At 39.5% G+C, this 21,827-nt stretch overlaps 1 protein-coding gene and 1 long non-coding RNA gene across 4 annotated transcripts in view; one reads left to right on the top strand and one right to left on the bottom strand.

Moving 5' to 3' along the window:
• The window catches only part of LOC136293153 (uncharacterized), a 56,928-nt gene that overhangs the window by 15,613 nt on the left and 19,488 nt on the right, over positions 1-21,827 (bottom strand). The window contains exons 2-6 of one of the 3 annotated variants that reach the window (XR_010722096.1): positions 9,669-9,859; positions 9,403-9,594; positions 8,605-8,663; positions 4,791-4,965; positions 1,739-1,834 (exon numbers count right to left, since the gene is read on the bottom strand). This is a non-coding gene — a long non-coding RNA (uncharacterized lncRNA). The remainder of the gene's footprint in view (positions 1-1,738; positions 1,835-4,790; positions 4,966-8,604; positions 8,664-9,402; positions 9,595-9,668; positions 9,860-21,827) is intronic. The other 2 variants (XR_010722097.1, XR_010722098.1) reach the window with 2 other exon arrangements.
• On the top strand, positions 4,656-11,519 carry MSTN (myostatin). The gene is made up of 3 exons (XM_066189571.1): positions 4,656-5,130; positions 6,960-7,333; positions 9,441-11,519. The coding sequence occupies exons 1-3, from the start codon at positions 4,758-4,760 to the stop codon at positions 9,819-9,821; spliced, it is 1,128 nt and encodes a 375-aa protein (XP_066045668.1). The 5' UTR covers positions 4,656-4,757; the 3' UTR covers positions 9,822-11,519.

The following is a 21,827-nucleotide window of genomic DNA, read 5'->3' as shown; positions in this document are numbered from 1 at the left end:
GGTGGATTTCTTCCTTGGTAAGCTGAGGGAATTAAATATTCATGCCATCAACATCTATGAAGTTGACTTCCAGCAGCTGATAGAAGCAGAAAGTTTAGAAGGTTATATATGACTACTTTTTTAGGGGGAAAAAAAAACCAGCAAAGGACAAACTCTTTCAGCCCATTTGTTCCAGAGCAAGAACTCACACAAGTTACAGCTTTCATATTTTAGTTCATGGTAACAAATTTAAAAGTGGTTCTGTTTGCCTTACAGTAGTTACATTTACATAATGTAATTGGGATGATGTTTCCATTGGCATTTTGTTATTGCAAGAGTTCTTTCTAGGTGTTTTATAGATAAGGTCTTGTATCTGCTTTGTGGTTCAAAGTAATACATTTATCTTGTGATTCAGGTGGCTAAGAGAAAGCACCTCACAGTTAAGCACTTGAAACACCCTACCTCCAACACATTTTATGACACGTCTGAATTTTTCTATTCAAATTTAACTGTTCCAAACAAAATAACTGCACAAACATTATTTCCAGCTTATAGCAGCAAAGGAAGAGATGACTCTGGTCAAAAAGATTTAAAATGGAGTTTCCTATTAATTTCATTTTGTTATTCTTGAATTTGGGCTTTGTGCTGACAAAAGTAAGAGAAAAGCTTACTGAATCACTAAGTACCTTCCTCAGCAGCTCAGGAGGAATGTTATCTCTTCCTTATAAGCAAACCAGGGAGAAAAGCTAACTGGTTCAGAGGTAGGACTTGACATCAATGTAAACAGCAGTCACAGATTTACACTGCAACACCTGCTTTGTTTCTTCCAGTTCTACATTCTGAGGTGAATCAATTATGAGAACTATTTCATTTAACTTAAACAACAGAATAAAGAAAAGTGAATTTCTGGTCCTGCAGGCTGTAGGGAAACGTTTGAAAACGTAGCTTACAGCAGGACGAAGTCATCCAGTTGCTGGCAGGGTTATAACCCATGTCCCTTTCCTCCCCTGCCAGGAAAGCAGCTCCTTCGTACTCCTGTAACTCTCCCTTTTCTCAGAAATGTCCTGGTTGCCTTCCACGTCTCTTTGGTCCTCCCCCAAAACAAACTGAGCTCTCAGCCTGCTGTCCCTGGCCGGGCAGGGGTGACAGGCCGGGGATGCTCCAGGGCGAGCGGCGTGCTGAGCGCTGCCGAGGGAGCACGAGCTCTCTGGCTAACGAGAGCCTGCCAAAAAGGATGGGTAATGCTTGGGCTCTGCTCGCCTTCTCCTCAGGGAGGGCATTAGTAATCTCCTTTTCCTCTGTACAGTCACTGTTTTTCCATAGAACTTGCAGTTACAGCATGTCTTTGAAACCTCTTTATCAAATTTGTAGGGGTGGGTTTGGTTTCTTTTCCCTTTTTTTTTTTTAGGTTTTCCAAAACCTCATGGTAGAAGGAGGAAAGCAGAGGAGAAGTTGCCAGGTAGACAGATGTACGCCTTTTCCCTTTACAAAGGAACATTCTTGCAGTGCTTGATTTTGGGGGCCTGAGCCATGATCTTCGCATAGTCAGGATTGGGAATACTATTCACTATTGGCAGGCACAACGGGTAGAATGACACAAATCCCAAAGATCATATTAAAATGCCATAAAGTTCAGTAAGATGTGCATTTCATTTTTAACTCTTCTTTAGTTTTGCTAGCGATAATGTGTTAGGGCTTTGTTGTTGTTGGGGTTTTTAAAAATATTTTTTTGCCTAATAAATTTTTAAACAACTTTTACCTGGTCTCTTCATCACTTATTTTCTTCTCTTCTATTACCCACTTCTGTAGTCATCACTTTTCATCACTTGTGGTCATCACAGTTTTCCTGAAAACACTACAATGGCAGTCAGACAGAAAAATAAATCACATATTCTATTAGTATCAAATGAATTAGACCCTTCAATAGCTCCTGATCAAGTGCAACTCTTGTGCTCTTTCCTAAATTCTTGCAATTTCAGAGAAAAAAGAATAAGCCAGCAACCAGAAAAGATGAAAAGTATTCTACTAACAGCCTGGAGTTATTCAGAGCACATATGAAATGCATTTTATGAGGGAAATGGAAAAATATTGCTCTCTATTATGCATCTGCTGGTGAATTCTGGGGTGCTTTTGTCACCCCCAGTGCCTGTGTCACCACTCCAGCTGCTCTTGCTGCCTCCTAAACAGCGGTGCTCAGCAGGGTCTGTTTGCTACCACGTGTCACCTGAGAGCAAGCTGAGCCCTTGCTCAGAGCTCCCTGGGGTTTCAGGATTACAGGAGAGGGCCTTGGTCCTGCAGCCATAAATAAATGCTGCACACAAGGCAGCAAAGGGACTCTTGCAGATTAATAGACTCTCTGCAGAAGATTGGGAAAAGAACCTTGGCGCTCTGCATGTTCATGCTGGCCAGCCGGAGCAGGAGGACTTGCAGAAGCAGGAGCAGGCAAGGTCCCAGTGTGGCTGCAGAGCACAGCCCAATAGGATCACGGTGCTGAGGCACTGCTTTGCTGAGCACCTCTCTTGCCCCATTCCCTCTAGAGTAGCTTTTAGCCATGGTCTGCCAGAAAATTTAATTACTTTCATATCAATGACTGCATGATCATTTTCATCATTATTGATGGATCATTATCTTAAACGGTTTCTGGTGTGAAACCTGGTACCTGTCAAAGTTTCCACTTGGGGTAGATTCCCTTCCATAGACACATGGCTATGTTTGGTTTAAAATAAATAACTAAAAACAATTTTATTATGACATTAAGTGTAGAAATAGTAAACAACCCCAACTTAAATCCCCCTCAAATTCACGAACAGGTCAGTGCTTTTCAGAAAGATTCTAACTGTGAATCACCCTATGCATCTTCCATCAAAACACATTTCTAGCACTTGAAATGCACTAAGAGTCTGTTTTAAAGATGTTATAGGAATGGCAGGCAGTCTGCACCCCAAACTCCTGACTTCTTGTTCCAGTGAACCACGGCCCATCTCTGTTACCACATGTTGAGAGTAGCTGCATCGGTCTCTGTGTAAAAATCAAATGCTCAGGAGCTAAACTGCTTGCTTGAAACATGGGTTTTGGCTAAAATCAGAATATCAGGGTCTTACCCTAAAGCTAAATGCCTGGAATGTGTGAGCATGATACATCTATCACTTGCAACCATCAACTTTACATCAGGGCAGGACGATCAATTTCTATTGAATACTTGTGATTTATGTCACTGGTTATGAGCTAAATATTAGGCTCAGTTCTGTGGTATACAATGAATTTGCATGCCCTGGAGACGTGATAGAAAAAGAATATGAACGACCAGGCAGAAAAAAGAAAAAAATTGAGAGTTCTGTCCACATCTTTACTTGTATCAACGTTTTTCCTACATGAACACATGCAAAACACCTTGTTGGACATATTTTTAGGTGTACTCAGAATGGGAAAAGAAAAGAAAATCTGTGAGAAACTGAAAACTCAGTCCTAACTTAGGCAAACTTTGGCATATTGCATGAAATTCCAGGATTTCCCTTTGCTGCAATACACAGATTTCAAATATACAAATACATACAATATATACCAATTCCAGGGTTTCTGATTTTAGGATCAAATCTAAGATTTTAAAAGCGATAACCTATACAAACACAGAGAGATGTATCTCATGCAGATAGCATATTAAAACTGTATTTTTTAACATACAAGCAGGACATAAGAGAATTTCTAAGTATTTGAGTAGAAAGTAAAGGGCACAGAGATATCACTTATGTTGTCATAATACAGAGTCATTTTGAAGAGAAATAAAAGGTTACATGGAAAAAGAGGATGGATACACAGTAGAGATTTAAATACTTTAAGTCTTTTAATGCTTTCACTAATAATGAAAAAAGCAAGTTGAACTATTCCTGTGTAATATTAGAGTGAGTAGCTAAAGATATTCCTTAAAAATACCTTTGTTACTAAAGATATTTAATTTACTGCCCAGGATTCCAGTGACAGCGTGAAGAGGGGACAGACTCATTTTTCATTACTGCCTGTTCATTCAGTAAAGGATTTGTTCTGTGGATTTTGATATCTGCTAAAGGGGCAAACAAATAAGACAGGCATTTGCACAGCGTCAGATATGCACAAAACCTCCAATACTGCTTTAGCTAGTGTCTAGGAAAGCCCAGTAAGGTTTTCTGAAATAAAAACTGCTGAATATATATTAGTTGCTTAACAACATAAATTCGTACTCTTTGCAATCCATTTCTAAAGTATTATTTTCCTGCCTGCTAAAAGTAACCCCTCGGGATTTTCTTTTAAATAGAACAAACTTTCAAGTCAGAAAGATTGGTAGAAGCCTAAAGCAAGTTTAGAGCAAGGTTTCTCTTGATTCATAGTACAAGTACACAGTTAGTATAATATTTAAGAATGACAGTGCTGTCTTTCAGTACTGCTGCCCACAATACTTGGAAATATATCCTTTCAGAATGTGAAGGCATATCCTCTGCGAAGTACCCAGATAAATCAGTTCACCCTTGGCTGTAACTAAACGCTGTCTAGTGACTTGTGATCGACAGGGCTTTACCCTCTGACAGCCAGATTCATTGTTGGGACAGCAACCAATCGTCGGGTTTGACGACATGAGCCTAATCAAAGTTGGAGTATAAAAAGCCCCCTTGGAATATATAAGGTACACCAGTGTGGCAAGCTGTCTCTCAGATTGCATTTGCTTTCACGGATCTGTTTAGTGCTGAAACGGGAAGGGGGAGGGGGAAAAAAAAAGAAGGGAAAAGTGCTGCACTGAATGTGAGATCATGCAAAAGCTAGCGCTCTATGCTTCTATTTACCTGTTCATGCTGATTTCAGTTGATCCGGTTGCTCTTGATGACAGTAGTCAGCCCACAGAGAACGCTGAGAAGGATGGACTGTGCAATGCTTGTACGTGGAGACAGAATACAAAATCTTCCAGAATAGAAGCCATAAAAATTCAAATCCTCAGCAAACTGCGTCTGGAACAAGCTCCTAACATTAGCAGGGATGTTATTAAACAACTTTTACCCAAGGCTCCTCCACTGCAGGAACTGATTGATCAGTATGATGTGCAGAGAGATGACAGTAGCGATGGCTCTTTGGAAGATGATGACTATCATGCCACCACCGAAACGATTATCACAATGCCTACAGAGTGTAAGTAACCCTGCTTCTTTCGCCTCCCACTGCCCCTCCGAGAGAGTTGTCTCCCTGCTGTAGAGCCACACAACTCCTCCTCAGGCTCTCCCAACAGGCTGCTGGCTGAAGTCTGCTGGAGGGAGGGAGGAGAGCGTTATTTCTAAAGAATTTGAGCCAGGTTCAGATGACCGTGTGGCGATCCTTTGTTTTACTGTTCGGTTTTCGGCTCCTTATAACGTGTGTGCCCTGTAGCACTCAGGATTTGCCCATTGCATTAGAAAGCAAAGGGAGATCTGCAGTTTAGTCAACTTCGTTATCTGCAGCACTCGGGGCATTTCCTCTCGGAAATATAAAGTACAAGTGCAGATAATGAGAGAACTATATTTTTGTGAGGGAGGTTTCACTGGCCAGTATTTTTAGAAGCAATAGAAATCAACAGAAATGCAGCTTAGAGCACTACACCTACCTAACTGCAACATGCTACAGCAAGTGCAAGTAGAGAGTTAAATTCTTGCCTCTTTGCTGATCCCATAAACTAGCACCACCCACCTCGGAGTTAAAACTATATATTTAAAGCAAATATGCGTGTAACAGATTAAATGTAAAAATGTCCGTGCTATAGCAATCAGCTCACGTAGCCGTGCCGAGGAAGAATGAAGGCATTTACTGAATGAGCAGATTCTGAGTTATCTTTCGAGTGCTAAACATCTGCTATGGCTCCTATCAAGTATCTTTTGCACAGCTAATACTGTAGTATCTTATGTTCTTCATCAGCTAAAGTATTTGACTATGGCAGCTGTTTTTTTAAATAACACTTATGAATATGATGTCAAAAAGGAAAAATACGGCAGGGCATATAAGACACGTTAGCAGTTACAGATATTGTCATGATATGCAGACTAGAATAATATCAGCTGCTCCCACCAGCTAAAAATGAACTCACAGATGAAAAAGTAAATTTTTCAGTGAAATTTTTCAACTTAGTAATTATTAAGATGGGCACTTAACAGCATTATTTTACTGCAGCCTTATCACAAAGCTGAGGTCTGCCTGCACTTTTATTCCAGACTTTTATGTTCAAGGCTTTATAACTCTTTTAAAATCAAACTGCTACATAGTTACAGTGACAGAAGAAAAGTCGTTGTATTTCATTGCTCTGAGTTCGTTTCCTACTTCTTATAAAAAGCCCTTGAGCTATTTTAAATGCACTAAATAGACAGGTATCTTAAGTGATGAGATTTATGAACGTTAAAGCCCTGCACCATTTAGGATTAGTACTACCCATTTTATCCTGGCATGGAAAGATATTGCCATGACTAGGTATGACAGCTGCATCGTAGGCTACAGGAAGGAGGAATGCAGCACTGCACGTGACTTTCCTCTAATATTATTCAAATGAAAACAAAATGATCCTTACATTAATCCCCTCAATTATTTTCTTCCCACTGAGAGAAGCAATGTAAGTGTTTGTGCAGTTTGCCCAGGGCTGTATGGTCTTCAGCAGGCTGAGGCTTTGGAGTAAATTAGAAATAGCTGGATCACCACACACGTGTTGAGTCAGCTCATGCAAAGTTGCTATTCTGAATGCTTTATGAAGGTCCTCAGGAGGTGACCGGCAGAAGTGAATTGGTAGTAAGTGATAGAATAGTAATTTTGTTGACATCCACTAAAATTGCTGTAGAGTGTAAACTGTAGAAAATGAATTAAGTTAAATACACTTTGTTGTTGGTACTCTTTATAACATATTGTAATATTTTCTATATAGTTTGAAAAAAAAATAGTCAGGTTTATATACGTATTTTTTCCTGTTCCCTGTTCAGTAATCTGTTCTTTCCATTCATTTATAGCTGATTTTCTTGTACAAATGGAGGGAAAACCAAAATGTTGCTTCTTTAAGTTTAGCTCTAAAATACAATATAACAAAGTAGTAAAGGCACAATTGTGGATATACTTGAGGCAAGTCCAAAAACCTACAACGGTGTTTGTGCAGATCCTGAGACTTATTAAACCCATGAAAGACGGTACAAGATATACTGGAATTCGATCTTTGAAACTTGACATGAACCCAGGCACCGGTATTTGGCAGAGTATTGATGTGAAGACAGTGTTGCAAAACTGGCTCAAACAGCCTGAATCCAATTTAGGCATCGAAATAAAAGCTTTCGATGAGAACGGACGGAATCTTGCTGTAACTTTCCCAGGACCGGGGGAAGATGGATTGGTAAGTCTATTTAGAAAAATCCCATTTGATTGAAAAGCATTTAAGCTCTTTTTTTAAGGATAAAATGGATGCATTGTTTAGGGAATGGAAAATAAAAGCTCTGGATATCCAATTCTTTGATTCTTTGCTATCTGATCATGCCAAAAATCAACAGCTTTCTTCTGCCTCAATTTCCATATCTAAAAAATGCAGAGAAATTGCAGTATTTCAGACAGACATTGTGAGGCATTAACTAGAAAAGGTTTTGGCAATTACTGATGGATGGTACTATCAAAGTAACAGTTTTCAATTCTGAGAACAAATACTGCTTAATAAGCAGCTATTTCACATGAAGTTAAAGAACAGTCTGTAGATTCTTTCACTGGTTAGGAAAGATGCCTCCAATATTACTGAAAAGGTGAAGGAGTTCCTACATACTCTCTATGCATGCATTTTCTATTAACAACAACAAAAATTGTCTCTTTATGAAGGTGAGAACAGATCTTCTGCATAATGTTATAATCTTTACCTTTCAGTGTTTGGCAGAGTGTATCATTCTACCTATTAGAAATGTCTAAATAGAGAAATTCTGCTTGATGTAATAATTGAGTCATGATGATAAGAAAGAGCACAAAATAACTACCTGGTTTGTTTTTATAAAAATAGACGAACAAATTACATCTGAAGTGTACCTACAAGTACACCTGTAGGAAACCTGAAGTGAAACTACAGCATTTCCCTTGCTATTTGTTCCTGTAAATCACTAATCATCTACAACCTATACAAAATTCTGAATTTATCACAACTAAGTGATACCTCCTTTTGAATCAAGTATGAAGAATATTATTCTATTTTTACTTCTATGTAGTAGATGAATCTCTTGATCACAGAAACATAGAAATACTTAGGTTGGAAAAGACCATTGTGTCCAACCAAATTTATGCAACATTTAACTTCAGAGCAGTATAATTTAAAAGTGCTTAAAAGAAAAATTCTGTGGTATCTTGATTGTATATCCAATATAAAGTGGATCTCCTGTATTTGAAACAGGCCAACTGGATATCACGATCAGGACTGTCCTCACCACCTCCATCCATTGAAATGATGATCCATACAGATAACCCATGGCTATCATCATCTATAAATAAACATTTCAGTGGCAGAGCAGGGTTAGAGGTACAGCTGATAATGGGAGAGGAAATATCTTCTCTCCTCCCTCCAGCTCCTCTCCAGCAGCTCCTCTCCCAGTACAGGGGTGCTCCTCTCAGCAAGCACCTCCCCATATAATTTACCTTTGGAAAGGGCACTTCCAGCAGCTCCACAGCTCGCAGGTATCTGGGGAGAGGGAAACCTGTGGAAAAAAAGTTAGCTGGGCTGTTAATCCTGAGGAATGGTCTCCATGGGATGGACCCATCGGTGCCAAACCAACACAGGGGGCAGAAATCAGTGTGTGGAAGGGAGCAACTTTGGGAACTTTATCAAACTTGAGATCATGAAGATTGCAATTTCCTTCTAGTCTCAGTTGGTAACTGTGGAAACACACCTTCAGTAGGAGGCATGTGGCTCAGAGATCTGGTCAAAGTACATTCCTGGCCACAGGACTCTTCCAGGAGTCAAAATATTTAGCTGCCCCTCCAAATTCATTCAGTCATAGAGTCATTAAAGCATGACAGCAACAGAGGAACAGCTTCTGTCCTCCTTGGTCTGGACAAAAAACTTTCTTTGATATCCAGAAAGCCTGAATTCAATATGATTTAATGAAGGGAATTTCAGAAGGACTCACAAAAGCTCCTACTATGGAGTTTAAAACAAACAAACAAACTACACATCAAAAGGAAAAATTAAGCGTCCTCCAAATTTCTGAAATGTTCTTACAGCAGTTAAAGGATGCTAGCACCAAGACAATGGTGATTTCAGGGACAAATACTAAGGTCTTAAGGCTCTATGCCTGAGAAACAGCAGGGAAATGCAGAGATAACTATAACAGAACTGTTGGTCAAATTTTGTTTGCAAACTTCATTTCAGAATATTAATTTGATACATCTACACCTGAAACATTGCTTGCATGTTTTTAGTGAACTTGGGCTTACCTCAGAAATGACTCCAATTCCTTCTCCTCTCCTCACAGAACCCATTTTTAGAGGTCAGAGTTACAGACACACCAAAACGGTCCCGCAGAGATTTCGGTCTCGACTGTGACGAGCACTCGACAGAATCCCGATGTTGCCGCTACCCGCTGACGGTGGATTTTGAAGCCTTCGGATGGGATTGGATTATCGCTCCTAAAAGATACAAAGCCAATTATTGCTCCGGAGAATGTGAATTTGTGTTTTTACAAAAGTACCCTCACACCCACCTCGTGCATCAAGCCAACCCCAGAGGCTCAGCGGGTCCTTGTTGCACACCCACCAAGATGTCCCCCATCAATATGCTGTACTTCAACGGCAAAGAACAAATCATCTACGGCAAGATACCGGCCATGGTTGTAGATCGCTGCGGGTGCTCATGAGATCCTCGTCAGATCCACTGCTTCACAAAGCGTGGAAGCTAACAAAAAGAAAAAAAGAAAAAAAAAAAAAAAGGAAAAAAAAGAAGAGGAAAAAAATAGAAAAAGTTATTCCCCCCCGCCAGTCTTTCAAACTGTGAAGTTACGTACACAAGGCATTGCCGACCTCCTGTGCGCTACCAGCACCAGCTACAAAACGTGAACTAAAGGACAACCTGATGGCTGCTTGTGAGCCAGCAAAAGAGAAAAGCTACAATCAAAATCACAGGATTTAATCCACCAAGTCCTTACATTATGAGGGAATCAATATTCAGTCACTTGGATGCAAATTTATGTGCAGGTTTCAGTACACACTGGTAATCAAAAGCAAACTCCTTCTCACCTGAGGACAGAAGGGGCAGGCTTTTAGGTTCCTTTCCTCACAGCTTCACTTAATACCATATTTACAGGAACATATATACTGGTAACATATACGCCACTACACAATACCACCAGAATCATCCTTAAACACTTGAATATATAGTGCAGGCTTGTGAAATGTATCAGATGAAATTCCACATAAACGGACAAACCCTGAAATTAGGGATGGCATAGTGTATTTAGCGTGTTTCCATTCCTTTTTCTCATTAGTATGTTAGCAATCAACGGCAATGGTGCTAAGTAAGCAGGCTGAGTAAATAGAAAGATAGTTATATAAGTGAAAGAATTTAGGCTTAATAATGAATTTGCCCTATCCTCAGGTACACTATTCAACATTCGCAAGAAATAGATATTTTTTAAATGAAAAGGAATAGTTTTCTAGGCATAGAAAAAAAGAAGGCAGCAGTGAAATCCAACACTCAAATTGCAATCCCACATTTTAACCTGCCTTTGCAACATTACCGTTTGCACTATGGTAAACCAATGCAAATAGTTGGTTGCTACAGATATTGTTTAAAAACCACTTTGATATAACTGACTTGTGTAATATGTATGCATCAATATTTTGTAAATAAATGTTTATTTTTTAATCACTGTTGGTATATGTTCATCACAAGAAAAGAATGACTTTAACCTGTATTTTAGTTTAATAAACAAACCCCAATATACTCTTCATAATATAATTTTCTGGATTTTAACACAAATAATATGTAGGAACAATGCAACAAAGTAAACCATATGTTGAGAATTATTCTACATTTTATATGTTTTTTACATTGGTATGAGCCATTTAGGATAAATGATGGCTGTTGACATGTTTATAAGGTTCTTTGGGTTACTGTTTTTATGGTCATTTTGATCCACAATTGAATTTCCATATTTTGAATGTTATGTTCATAAATAATGATACCACAAAAGATTGCTATTAAATGCATTTTATTATATTTAAAAGTTTGCAGCAAAGTATTTTCTGTATTTGAGTAAACATAGTACATGGATTTCCACACAAATTCTGTACATTTTCCTTATAGTAAAAAATTGTTAATTGAAATTAAAAAGATCTATTTACTATAAAGTCCATTTTATTTCACATGTGAAATAGACCTGATAAATCAGGTGTTTGTTAAGGCAACACAATCACTGTGTTAAAACATCTTCGTGTTAGTATGATGCACGTTTTTGTTATATTCCAGGATTCACTTTTGAATTTTCCTTTGTGTAAAACCACCCTAAAATTGCAAAAGTGCTTGATTTTCTTTTCCTTCCTCTTTTATATATTTTCTGCCTCGGTGGTAAATATTTTGTATTGAGTTTTTTTACTTTTTTAAAAATTTGTATGTAAGGACATTAAAACTTAAAGTTTGAGCAATGAGGTTTGAAATTTAAAAGCAAACAGATTTTCTGCAATTTCTTTTGAATGATTAGGAGTTCTGCTAAAGTTGTGTCCGAGCATCAAGCAGATGTTCAGTTTCTCCCGATGCAGTTCACCAGAGCAGGTCCCTGGGGCCCTTAAATACACTTTCAATTTAGTTTCCCACAAAACACCATCAGACTAAATAAAAATCTAAAAACTTTTGGAATACAGACTCTCAGTGAAGCCACAAGAATTTAAAGTGCAGCACAGCTCCCCTTCTAACCAAAGTTATGGAATTAAGGGAGAAATCCTCTTTTTGTTGAAGTCAATGGCGAAACTTCCACTGGCTTTAACAGAGACCAACATTTTGCCCTTTGACTTTTAACTCGTGACATTCAGGCACCAAGCAGTGCCGTCCCGCTCATGTGAACTATCAATAGCATCTCCTTGCGTGAGGCTCTTAAACCATTCAGAGACTTCCAATTAACTTCCATATACCCTGTAGCTAAGCATTACTGCTTTAATTGGGCCAGTTCATATAGCAACAGCTGCAGAGATGCAGCAGCATGGATTTTGCAGTTGACAGGGAACAAAACATATTCCCAGTCTGCACCAAAGTCCAGTTACAGCACCTGCAGGATTATTTTTACTCACGATAGGTAAAATAAAGCCAATGCAAATCCATTTACCCTCACACAAATTACATCATTGGCTGCCTGGTAATAATTGTACTCTGCACAAAGGCAGTGCAAAAGTGATGGAATTTTTTATTCCTGGAATCAATGAAAACAAAATTAAACAAGCAATAAACAAGAAAATACGCAAAATTCCAAAACGCGTCTACTCCAACCAGCATCCCATCTTGAAACTCAGACAACTTTTATTCCATGTAGATTTTATGCAGTATGCGTCTTTTCTATTTTGTCAAACTTGAAATTACCATAGTGCAATTGTGGCTCCTGTGATTTAATATTGACCTTAAGATAAGTGGCTACTCATGGAACATGCTGTGGGCTTTGATCTTGTTGATTTTAGCTGCTGAATAGTTGATTATTAATGTGTTCACCGGCAACCAATTTAAGATGTCAATGATTCCTTTTGTTCTTATTGTTACATCCTTATATTTACAAGGCTCAGGTCTGAGAGACTTCAGCAGCATTTATGAATACCTCACTGTCAAGCTGTGTATTCAGAACAATGAAAATAGCCAATGAGGGATGATGTGTGAGAAACAGCATCATTTCCTTGCCTGGCATCCTAAGAATCCCAACACGAATGAACCAGGTAGAATCCAGCATTCCAAGGCAGTGTCCAAGTGCCCTAAGATGCACGTGCACACCTGCAACAGGGCAGTCCCTCATCTCTCTCCTGCTTCAGTTCTTCCTCTTGGCTCTACTGCCCAGCTCTTTTCCTCCCAACATGAGCCAGTCCTTTTCCAGTGCTGCTCCCCCTGTACCTCCTAGCTAACTTCAGTTACCTGTAACTCAAGTAGCATTTCCCCTCCTATTTCTCACAGCATCTCCCATCCCAACCCTCCCCAGCACACTCTTGCCCTACAGCCCCTTTAGCAAGGGGAACGGCCCCCCTGCAGTACTGCCCTCCTGTCCCTAAAGCAGATCCAGCGCATCCTGCTTCTGCTGGAAGCTGCGGTTAGGGGAGAAACTGTCCAACATGCTCAACAGAGTCTGTGGGGAATTTAACAGCTGAACACAGAAGTCATCACCACTAAGCATAAAGGCACTGCAATTTTTCACAGATGGACTGTTTTGCTAAATATGAGCAGATTTCAAAGGAAGAACTAAAGGCCAAATCCATTCATAGCTTTAGGTAGCTTTTCCTCAATTCTGTGGAGTCTAGGTTTGGGGTTTGTGGTTGTTCATTGGGGGTTTGAGGGTTTTTGAAGGGTTTTTTTGGGTGGTTTCTTTTTTAATCAGCTCTTGGATGCGAATGACCTATTTTGGCTAAACGTCTCAAAAAACAAATCTGCTTGAGATTAGGTTTGGACAGCTCAGTCCAGGCAGATAGATTTTGTTAAAGCTGCAGTAAAACAAAGCAGGTTACTATAATCTGAAGTACTGGATGGACAAACTTAATAACCAAAATATCCCACCCCAACTTATAAATTTAGCACATTTCAATAAAATAATAAGGTTAGGAAACAGTACATTATGGGAGGCACAAGCTAGAATCTTTACAAACAGCGTTGTACCTATGTACCTCAGCAAAATTGTCAAGAAAAACCTGAGTGATGTGTTTTAACTGACTCAAGTTAGCTCTGTGCTTCCACTTTAGCTTCCTCCCAACAATGTTAACTGCAGCAAGTAGATATCTATACACTGCTTTAACACCAGCAATGAAACCAGTAATGCAACTGCATCTGCTTTTCTGTCAAGTCTTCCCCTGCAAGAAATAAGACTATAACTCTGGCTTGAAATGCAAGTCTAACATGTTTGAATCCATAAAAAATGTTAACAAAATCTGAACACTAAAGCTCCAATTCTCCTATTTAGTTTATAAAAGCCCTGACAATATCCGAAGGAAAAAGTTAGGGCTACAGGCCAACTTCTGAATTTGAATAGGCAAGAAGTACAGCTCTGTTCACTCTTGGCCACTTCTAAATAATCTCAAAAAAAGTGATAGTGCTAACATCTGTTGTAGCAATCTTGCAAAACAAAAAGAAACGGAAAAGTGCAAATGTACTGCTCATTCAACAGTGAACGGCTCCAATTAATTACTAGGTGTACTGATAAATTAAACAGAATTATTCTCTTCTGGGCTAGACAGGGTGAATTTGCAGGATGAAGAACTACTACACTAAGTATGGAATGAAAAAACTGTCTGTTTTTATTGCTCCAGAGTATAGATGAGAACAAGTCATGAAGCCCTCTGTAGATGAGGTGTCAAGATCAGCAACGAGCTTTGCAGCATTTTGGGTGTGAGTCTCGCTGATTTTTCACCAGCCTTAGTCACTAAGGCTCTCTGAGGAAAGAGAAAGGAAAGACTGTTCCTTTTCTTTCCGAGTGGACACAACTCTCACACTATACATGCTTTCAGAACAGTGCTTTCAGAAAATTTAAAATAGCTTAGTGTCCACGAGTCAGCTCGTGATCTTGAACTTGTGCTCTTAACTTAGAGGCTCTCTGTGTTCTAAATCTAACTCTGAATCCAAAGCAATCAGTGGTCTTAAAAGCTGTTGCAATTTCTCCCCAGAGAAATGCCGTTCACCTACAAGTCAATAATCAAGTTAGATTTCAAGCCATTTCCATTATATTTATCATACTACCTCTGTACAAGTAAAGAGAATTCCTCAAGAGCTGAAAGTATTCAGCTGGAATGAATCCTACCTGTGGAAAGGCAGAGGAACAAGCCCTGGCTCAGCAGTGCCTTTCCTGTTACTCTTGTATGGCCTTGGGTGAGATCTTGTTAGGATTTCATAACCTTTTCTGGTTAGGAAAGAAAAAAATTCCTTGGTTTTGGCATTATGTTCTGTTTCACCAGTAAAATTACCAGGAGCACCTAAAGGTTATGATGGTATGAGAAGAATACCTGGGAAAGCATTACGGAGGCATTACTTGGTAGACAGCTTCCACTAAACTTGAAAAAAAAATAAGCAGTCTGGGAGACAGCTGCAGCACAAACAGGACAATAATACTGAAATCATGTGAGGTGTAACAGTCATTGTAAAGCAGTCATGTGCTAACAGTGGTCTACTTCCATGCACTTCAAAGAGCTGAGTCCAATATAAAAAGTGAAATTTAAAGCAGTTAAATAATTTAAGGGATGTAACCAAGGCAGTGGGAAAGATTTTATCTTCCCAAATCCAGGATGATACTGAAGGCATTTGCTAAACTTTTACTTCTTCTATCTTAAGAATGCTTACCCTGAAAAGGTCTGCTCTTTGCCAAAATTTAAAGATATTTTACAGCAAATCTAACTAAAGTATAATCTGTTGCATCATAATTTGAATATGTAGCAATCCAAAACATAATTAGTCATAACTTGGCTAATAGCTAGCAGTTAAAGTTCATGATTCATGCACTTTTTCTGCAGAAATCCTTATTCGTTTTTTACCTAGGAGAGGAGCAATTATCTTCCCAACCAAGCCATAGTAGCGGGGAATTAGAGCATGATTTCGGGGCACTTTATGGCACCCAATTAGGCATTCTTAAACATCATACACAACAGCACGAAGAGCAAAGATTTTCATTACGCTTTAGCATCTGTGCATTTGAAGAGGAGGTTTATTCTGATTTGAGTCAAACAGCAATCTTCTCTCCTACTAACGTTTTCATCATCATTTTCCCCCGTGGTTATCCCTGAAATCCGGCAACGCTGACATACGAAGCAGCAAGCTGAACACCTGGCTGTCACGCATTATGGCATCAGGTTGCAGCTTCGCCTCTCGCGCAGCGCCAGGTGGTCGGAGGAGTGGGAGGCACGTCAAACACATGCCTTCGGGCTGAGCTCAGCTGCCTACTGTATGCTGCTGTCATGTGGGAAAGCTCAGCCTAGGTGCTGCTACAGGGGAAAGCGCCCATTGCTTTGCCGCTGTAGGTGACACCACAACGTGCTGCCGGCTGGCCAGAGCTCTCCGCTCGCTTGTGTGGCTCACCTACCGTGGGGTGGGACAACAAATCTCACAGGATTCCAGTCATGATTACCGTGTGCCCAGAGGTACCAAAGAACATGGGTTATGCTGAAAAAAAGCAGCATGACTTCAGCATTATTGAGTCTTTTCCTTCTGGAAAGGAATTATTCTAAGAGCACCCTGAAACTGGGCTTTTCCCCAGCTAAGAAGTGTTCCTCTCATCAGGTCATGACGTGCAGCAGCAGCATCAGAATACTCTAACCTGCAGTCAGATCCCACAACACCATGTATCAACAGTCACCAACAAACCTGATAAATCAAACCAACAATATTTATTTAACCTGGTTTTTGCTACCATGGCATATCCCCATTTACAGTTATACCATTTGCCTACAGAGATAGAAAAGGCAGTTACTCAAAATATTTTCTTCTGAGGCCACTGTGTTGTCTCTGAAACAATCTCAGCATACTTGCCTTACCTTTTTTTTTTTTTTAATAGCTTGTGACTTATTATTCCATTTTTTTGTACTGCTGTATTTTCAGTTCTCAAATACCTTACCAAAGCTGGGAATACTACTAAAGCATCCTCACAGAACTCTCCTCTGCTAAGAGCATCTTACTCTTCTTGTTCCAAAACAACTGTCTCAACTTTTCTTTTCAACCAGTGCAGATCTAGACTCAAGCTCTACTTACCACAAAACTATAAGCCTAAATCTGACTACCACCTTAGGGATTAATTTACTGATTTATATTTTAAAATTGCAGTCTTACAAACATTTAAAAAGAATTAGAAAAGGTATTTTTCAATAAAAGCACTTTTCCACCGTAACCATCTTTTTTAGCAGGGTATTACTCTAGAAAAGGATCCTACACCAAGTGATGCCTTTTACCACAACTTTTCTTTCATCACAGCGATAGCCCTAATGCCTCACTTTCATCAGTGTACTTGTGTGAAGACTACTGACCTTAACAAAATGCTTCAGAAATCCCTAGCTCTCCTTTACCGCCCACTTCACACCCACTGCACTTGTACAAGACCTCATCAAAACAGAGTTGCAGAAAATGCTACTTCCACATGAACACAAATGACAATCCTCCTGGATAAAACAAATCGCGTCTCTAGAAGGCACAGTGCAATCCTCAGCACCCATTGTGGCCAAACTTCAGGTCTTCAGTTGAAAAACAACTGAAAATTGGTTCCACAAATTTCTCTTGACTGTGATTAAGAAGGAGCTTAGTTACAACAAAATGCAATTACTCAGTTTTGGCCACGCAGCCTTCATGAGGCTTTTCCAGATCCGCTCCCACGGACCCTAATTCTGGTTTGGAAGCCAATTGTTCCTTGGCAGCGTTGCCATGGATCTCACTCAGAGATTTAGCAACACATTCTCCACCAGCTTACAGCAAACACCAATGTCTGCAGATCACCCACGGCTTGCTTATACCACAATTTGGAAGTTATCCATGTTAGATCCTGCCCATTATACTAACAGGGAGGGTGGAATGCTGTGCCACATGAGACTGAGTTCTTGTAGCCGTACCTGACACTGCATTTTCACAACAAAAAGTGCCTAAACACAAAACCACACATAAAGATAAACAAGGAGGAATTAAGATTTTCCAGGCATGGAAAATGTGGAGCCACTGGGATCAAACTGATGCCCCCACCAAGGGGATGAAACAGGAATGAAACTTAATGGATATCATGGGTATCTGTCACAGAACATCTAAACAGGATATCAGGAAGCCTCCTTTAAAGAACTAGATGAAACTTCACAATTCCAGGTTAACATGGGGACTTTAATCACCCCCAGCACCTGGAAAGGCAATGCAGCAGGGCACCAGCAATCCTAGAGATTTTTGGAGGATGGTTGGGATGTGCTGCACAAGACACTTTTCACTGGCACTGCTACTCACACCTTGGTGAAAACGTGACGACCCAGGGTAACTGTTTTGTCCCAACCCAAGCCATTCCGTGATTCTGTGACTGACAAAGTAGGGCAAAGGAAATGAGGGAGGCAGAACAACAGAGGAGCAGCTTTGGCAAAAATAAGGTTCTGTGACATCAATACGGAAATCAGAATCAGACATCTCGGATTGCCAATATTTTTGATTATTGTTACAATGATGATGGAAAAGTGAGTGTTTACTGGATTTGAAAAGCCCCTGTTCCACTGGTTCTCCTACTGCATGGAGGTGGCTCACTTTAAACTTGTATTCCATAGGGAAATACATTTCTGTGGGCTTTTCTCTTTGTTTGGGTTTTTTTAAAGTATGGGGAAGCCTTCTAAATTCTGCATTTCTTTTCTTCTGGATGAATGCACTCTCAAGATATGGGAGAACTCTCCTGATAAAGTACTACTATCTAATGTGGATAAATAATTAGATAGTACTTGGGGTGATGGGAGAATGGTACAGTTTCATTCACCAGGGTGGAGGAGGAGTATTATTTTCATGCTTTGCTCCAATTAATTTTGAAATCTTCTCTCACCATTCTTCAGTGGTGGAGATCATGAGACTCCCAACAAGCACCCCAACTCTGTGAGCTGTGTGGACTTCAGACAATAAAGTTATGTAAATTTTTTTTGTAAAAAATAATTGTCATTTTATGAATTTTAAAAATCATTTAACCTTTTCCATTAATGCTTGACCAGCATGAATAAGTGGAAGAATTACTGGCATTATTACTAAAAAAAGTCACAGAAAAAAAAAATTTTCCCCTCTGCCCAGATGGTCGTATTTAAGCAAACAGCAAAATAATGAATAAAACCCCCTTGGATTCAATAACAAAATCCTGGACTGGAATCTGAATTTCATGACCGTTATTTTACAAGTGAGAGAAAAGTCTTAAATTCCAGATTTCAGTTGTGCTAAAATACTCAAGCAACCTTTATTCTATACACGTGGAAAGAATGTAAGAAAATATCGCCATTGTGATGGTTTGCTTTAACACACTACAGAGATTATTACAAATAAATGCATTTTTTCCCAGGAATTTTTTTGGAATACCAGGAAACCCATGTCAGCAAGGGATGGAAGCACACAAACACTGATTTGGACTGCTATTCAGAAACCAGGAGCCTAGATTTCTGGTTGAATTTTTTGTGTATGTGTTCTTAGTCCCTTTTCTTTTGGCTATACCTGTTAACGACAAAGAAGTTCCACTCTCACTGTTAGAAAGACAGCAGAATCTGGCTGCTCAAAGGCAAATTTTTAGTTGGACATTTTGAATGCTTTTTTTATATTTTGCAGATTTGTGTTTAAAGGACAAAATGACCGTGAATAAACCTTTAGGTGAGAAAGTGCCTTTAACACACAGCTTTGACTTCAGCATTATTCCATAGTTTCATTCCTGCTTGAGAGTTCAACAGAGCAGGCTATAATTTATAGTAAATTACACTTAAGACTACAAAATTCTGACAGTTTTACTCCTGTGTTGTTCAATGCACAAAGTGACCCTATCATGAGGCTGTTGACCTGGCACCCTTGGGAAGTACAGCAGATTTTTCTCAGCTAATGCATGGCCTCACTCAGCAGGACAGGGCAGGCTTGCTCTAAAAAAGGGCAGCACAACAACCCCGTGTTCCTGTTACCCGAACTAATGCTACACAAATGAAGAAATGAGAGAGATCCATCAGCTGAAATAAATACTGGAAGAAAATCCTACCATGTATTTGATCCTTACTACTCACATTCGCACCAAAACTGCTTATCATATAGCAGAATGATTACTCCTTAATCAAAACCACAATTAGCTGTGTATTTCAAAAATCTATTTTTCATATTATTGTGAGCATAAACTCTGACTGCCACAGACTGGGATACACATGCACTCTCACAAAGGGATACCCTGTTGTCTTCTGTGCCACTGCTCAAAAACCCCAGACTGTTTCCAGATGCTAAAAGCAGACTTCGTGGCTTGTAGTTATCATAATAGAGCCACGTGAAGTACCATACAAACAAACAGAAGCATAATTTAAATAAAACCCCACAGACGATTTACCAATATTAATCCCTTTATCGGTAGTTAATCTCATAATTTCCCCACTGAAAACAAAAAATATTAGATACACAGATTTTGATTTATAGAATATTTTTAGAATATTTTGATTTCTAGAATATTTTAAAATTACTTAACCAGAGAGTCCATCCTCCCTGTGTATTGTACATACAAATATGCACCACCAATCAGAAGATGGAACTAATAAAAATAACCTTAATGAAAAACTGAAGCATTAAAGAGCTCTGTATCCAGCTGAAGACTTCACAATGAAATTAGGATAATCCTACACTAATGGTACAGTCACTGAAAGGTTTTTCCACTCCTCTTTTCAGTAAAGCCTGTATGAAATGCTGAGATCTGGAAATGTACCTCTAGTAGCTGTTCCTAACCCCACCAGAAGAGTTATGAAATTTGAAGCAGCAACCTTTGTGTTACCCTAATTCACACTTCAATTCCCAGCTATCTCCTAAAACAAAACTATGCAAAAGTCTACCTTCAAGACTAAATCAGGAAAACATTCAAAACTGCCATGACCACAGAACGGTGAAAGGTGGATTAGAAGCTAATCCATGCCCTAGACTTGCTCTTTCAGAGTGACTGTGACACTGGGGGGACACAAACAGCCTCATCTTCCTGCAATTTCTGCTAATACACCCAGTGTTTCCCTGAGTAATGTGATGAACTGACTGAAACCCTCATTGCTCACCCCCTTGAACAGCTGGGGGAAAAGGCAGAGAAAACTGGGAAGAAAGTTGAGCCTGTGAAGAAGGGAGGGCAGGGGAAAGGTGTTTTTAGGATTTGTTTTTATTTCTCGTTACCCTATTCTGATTTGATTGATGATAAATTCATTTCCTCAAGTCCCATCTGTTTTGCTCGTGACTGTAATAGGTGAGTGAGATCTCCCTGCCCTTATGCCAACCCGAGCCCTTTATTATATTTTCTCTCCCCTGTCCACATGAGGGGATACAGCAAATTTGGTGGGCACTCAACATCCAGCCAGGGTAAACCCACCACAGGTATGCCACACACTCAGATTATTGGAAATTCTAGAGATATAAATATTAAATAATTTCTCCAACTCCTAAAATGCACTACTTAGAGCATATATTAGATTTGTGAGTTTTGACTAGCTCCATGCTCCTGCATTAAATTATGCACCTTACTGAATGTGCACACTCCTATGGCAGAAGGATCCTACACCACCAAACACCTTTGAGAAAAAAAGAAATTTCCTACTGAATGAGAAGCTTAGAATATCTTAAGCCTTTCAGTGAGGATACACTAGGAATGGAAATACAATTTGCTTTTGAAAGTACTATTCCAGAAGGTGAACTGACTTCAAAAGCAGTAGGAAACTGAAACACCCTAAAACATTTTTTCCTCCTCCCTCCACCATCCTTACAGTTCACCACAGTTTTAGTGTTCTGAAGAGCCAATGTATCAGTGTACAATGGGAACCCTAGCTGTGGAAGTCCAAGGTCCAGACAACCTGAAATAAATTATGCCAGGGGCAAGCCCTGTACTTTACCTTGAAGTGATACATCTACTCTGAGCATTGCACTGAGAAGATTCCCCCAGGATTTGCTCTGTTTCCAAACACTCCTCTGTGATTTGGATAAAAAGCTGCCAGGTTGTTTCCTCGGA

This window comes from Chamaea fasciata, unplaced genomic scaffold (assembly GCF_029207755.1).
Source record: "Chamaea fasciata isolate MVZ Bird 193981 ecotype frontalis unplaced genomic scaffold, bChaFas1.0.hap1 SCAF_8, whole genome shotgun sequence".
Lineage (NCBI taxonomy): Eukaryota > Metazoa > Chordata > Aves > Passeriformes > Sylviidae > Chamaea > Chamaea fasciata.
Note: the sequence above shows the minus strand (reverse complement) of the source record. Positions and strands in the feature narration are given on the sequence as shown.

Coding starts and splice junctions, on each gene's coding strand:
- MSTN (XM_066189571.1), top strand. CDS start 4,758: ATGCAAAAGCTAGCGCTCTATGCTTCTATTTACCTGTTCATGCTGATT. Junction 5,131..6,959: donor TATCACAATGCCTACAGAGT/GTAAGTAACCCT, acceptor ATTCATTTATAG/CTGATTTTCTTGTACAAATG. Junction 7,334..9,440: donor GACCGGGGGAAGATGGATTG/GTAAGTCTATTT, acceptor CTCTCCTCACAG/AACCCATTTTTAGAGGTCAG.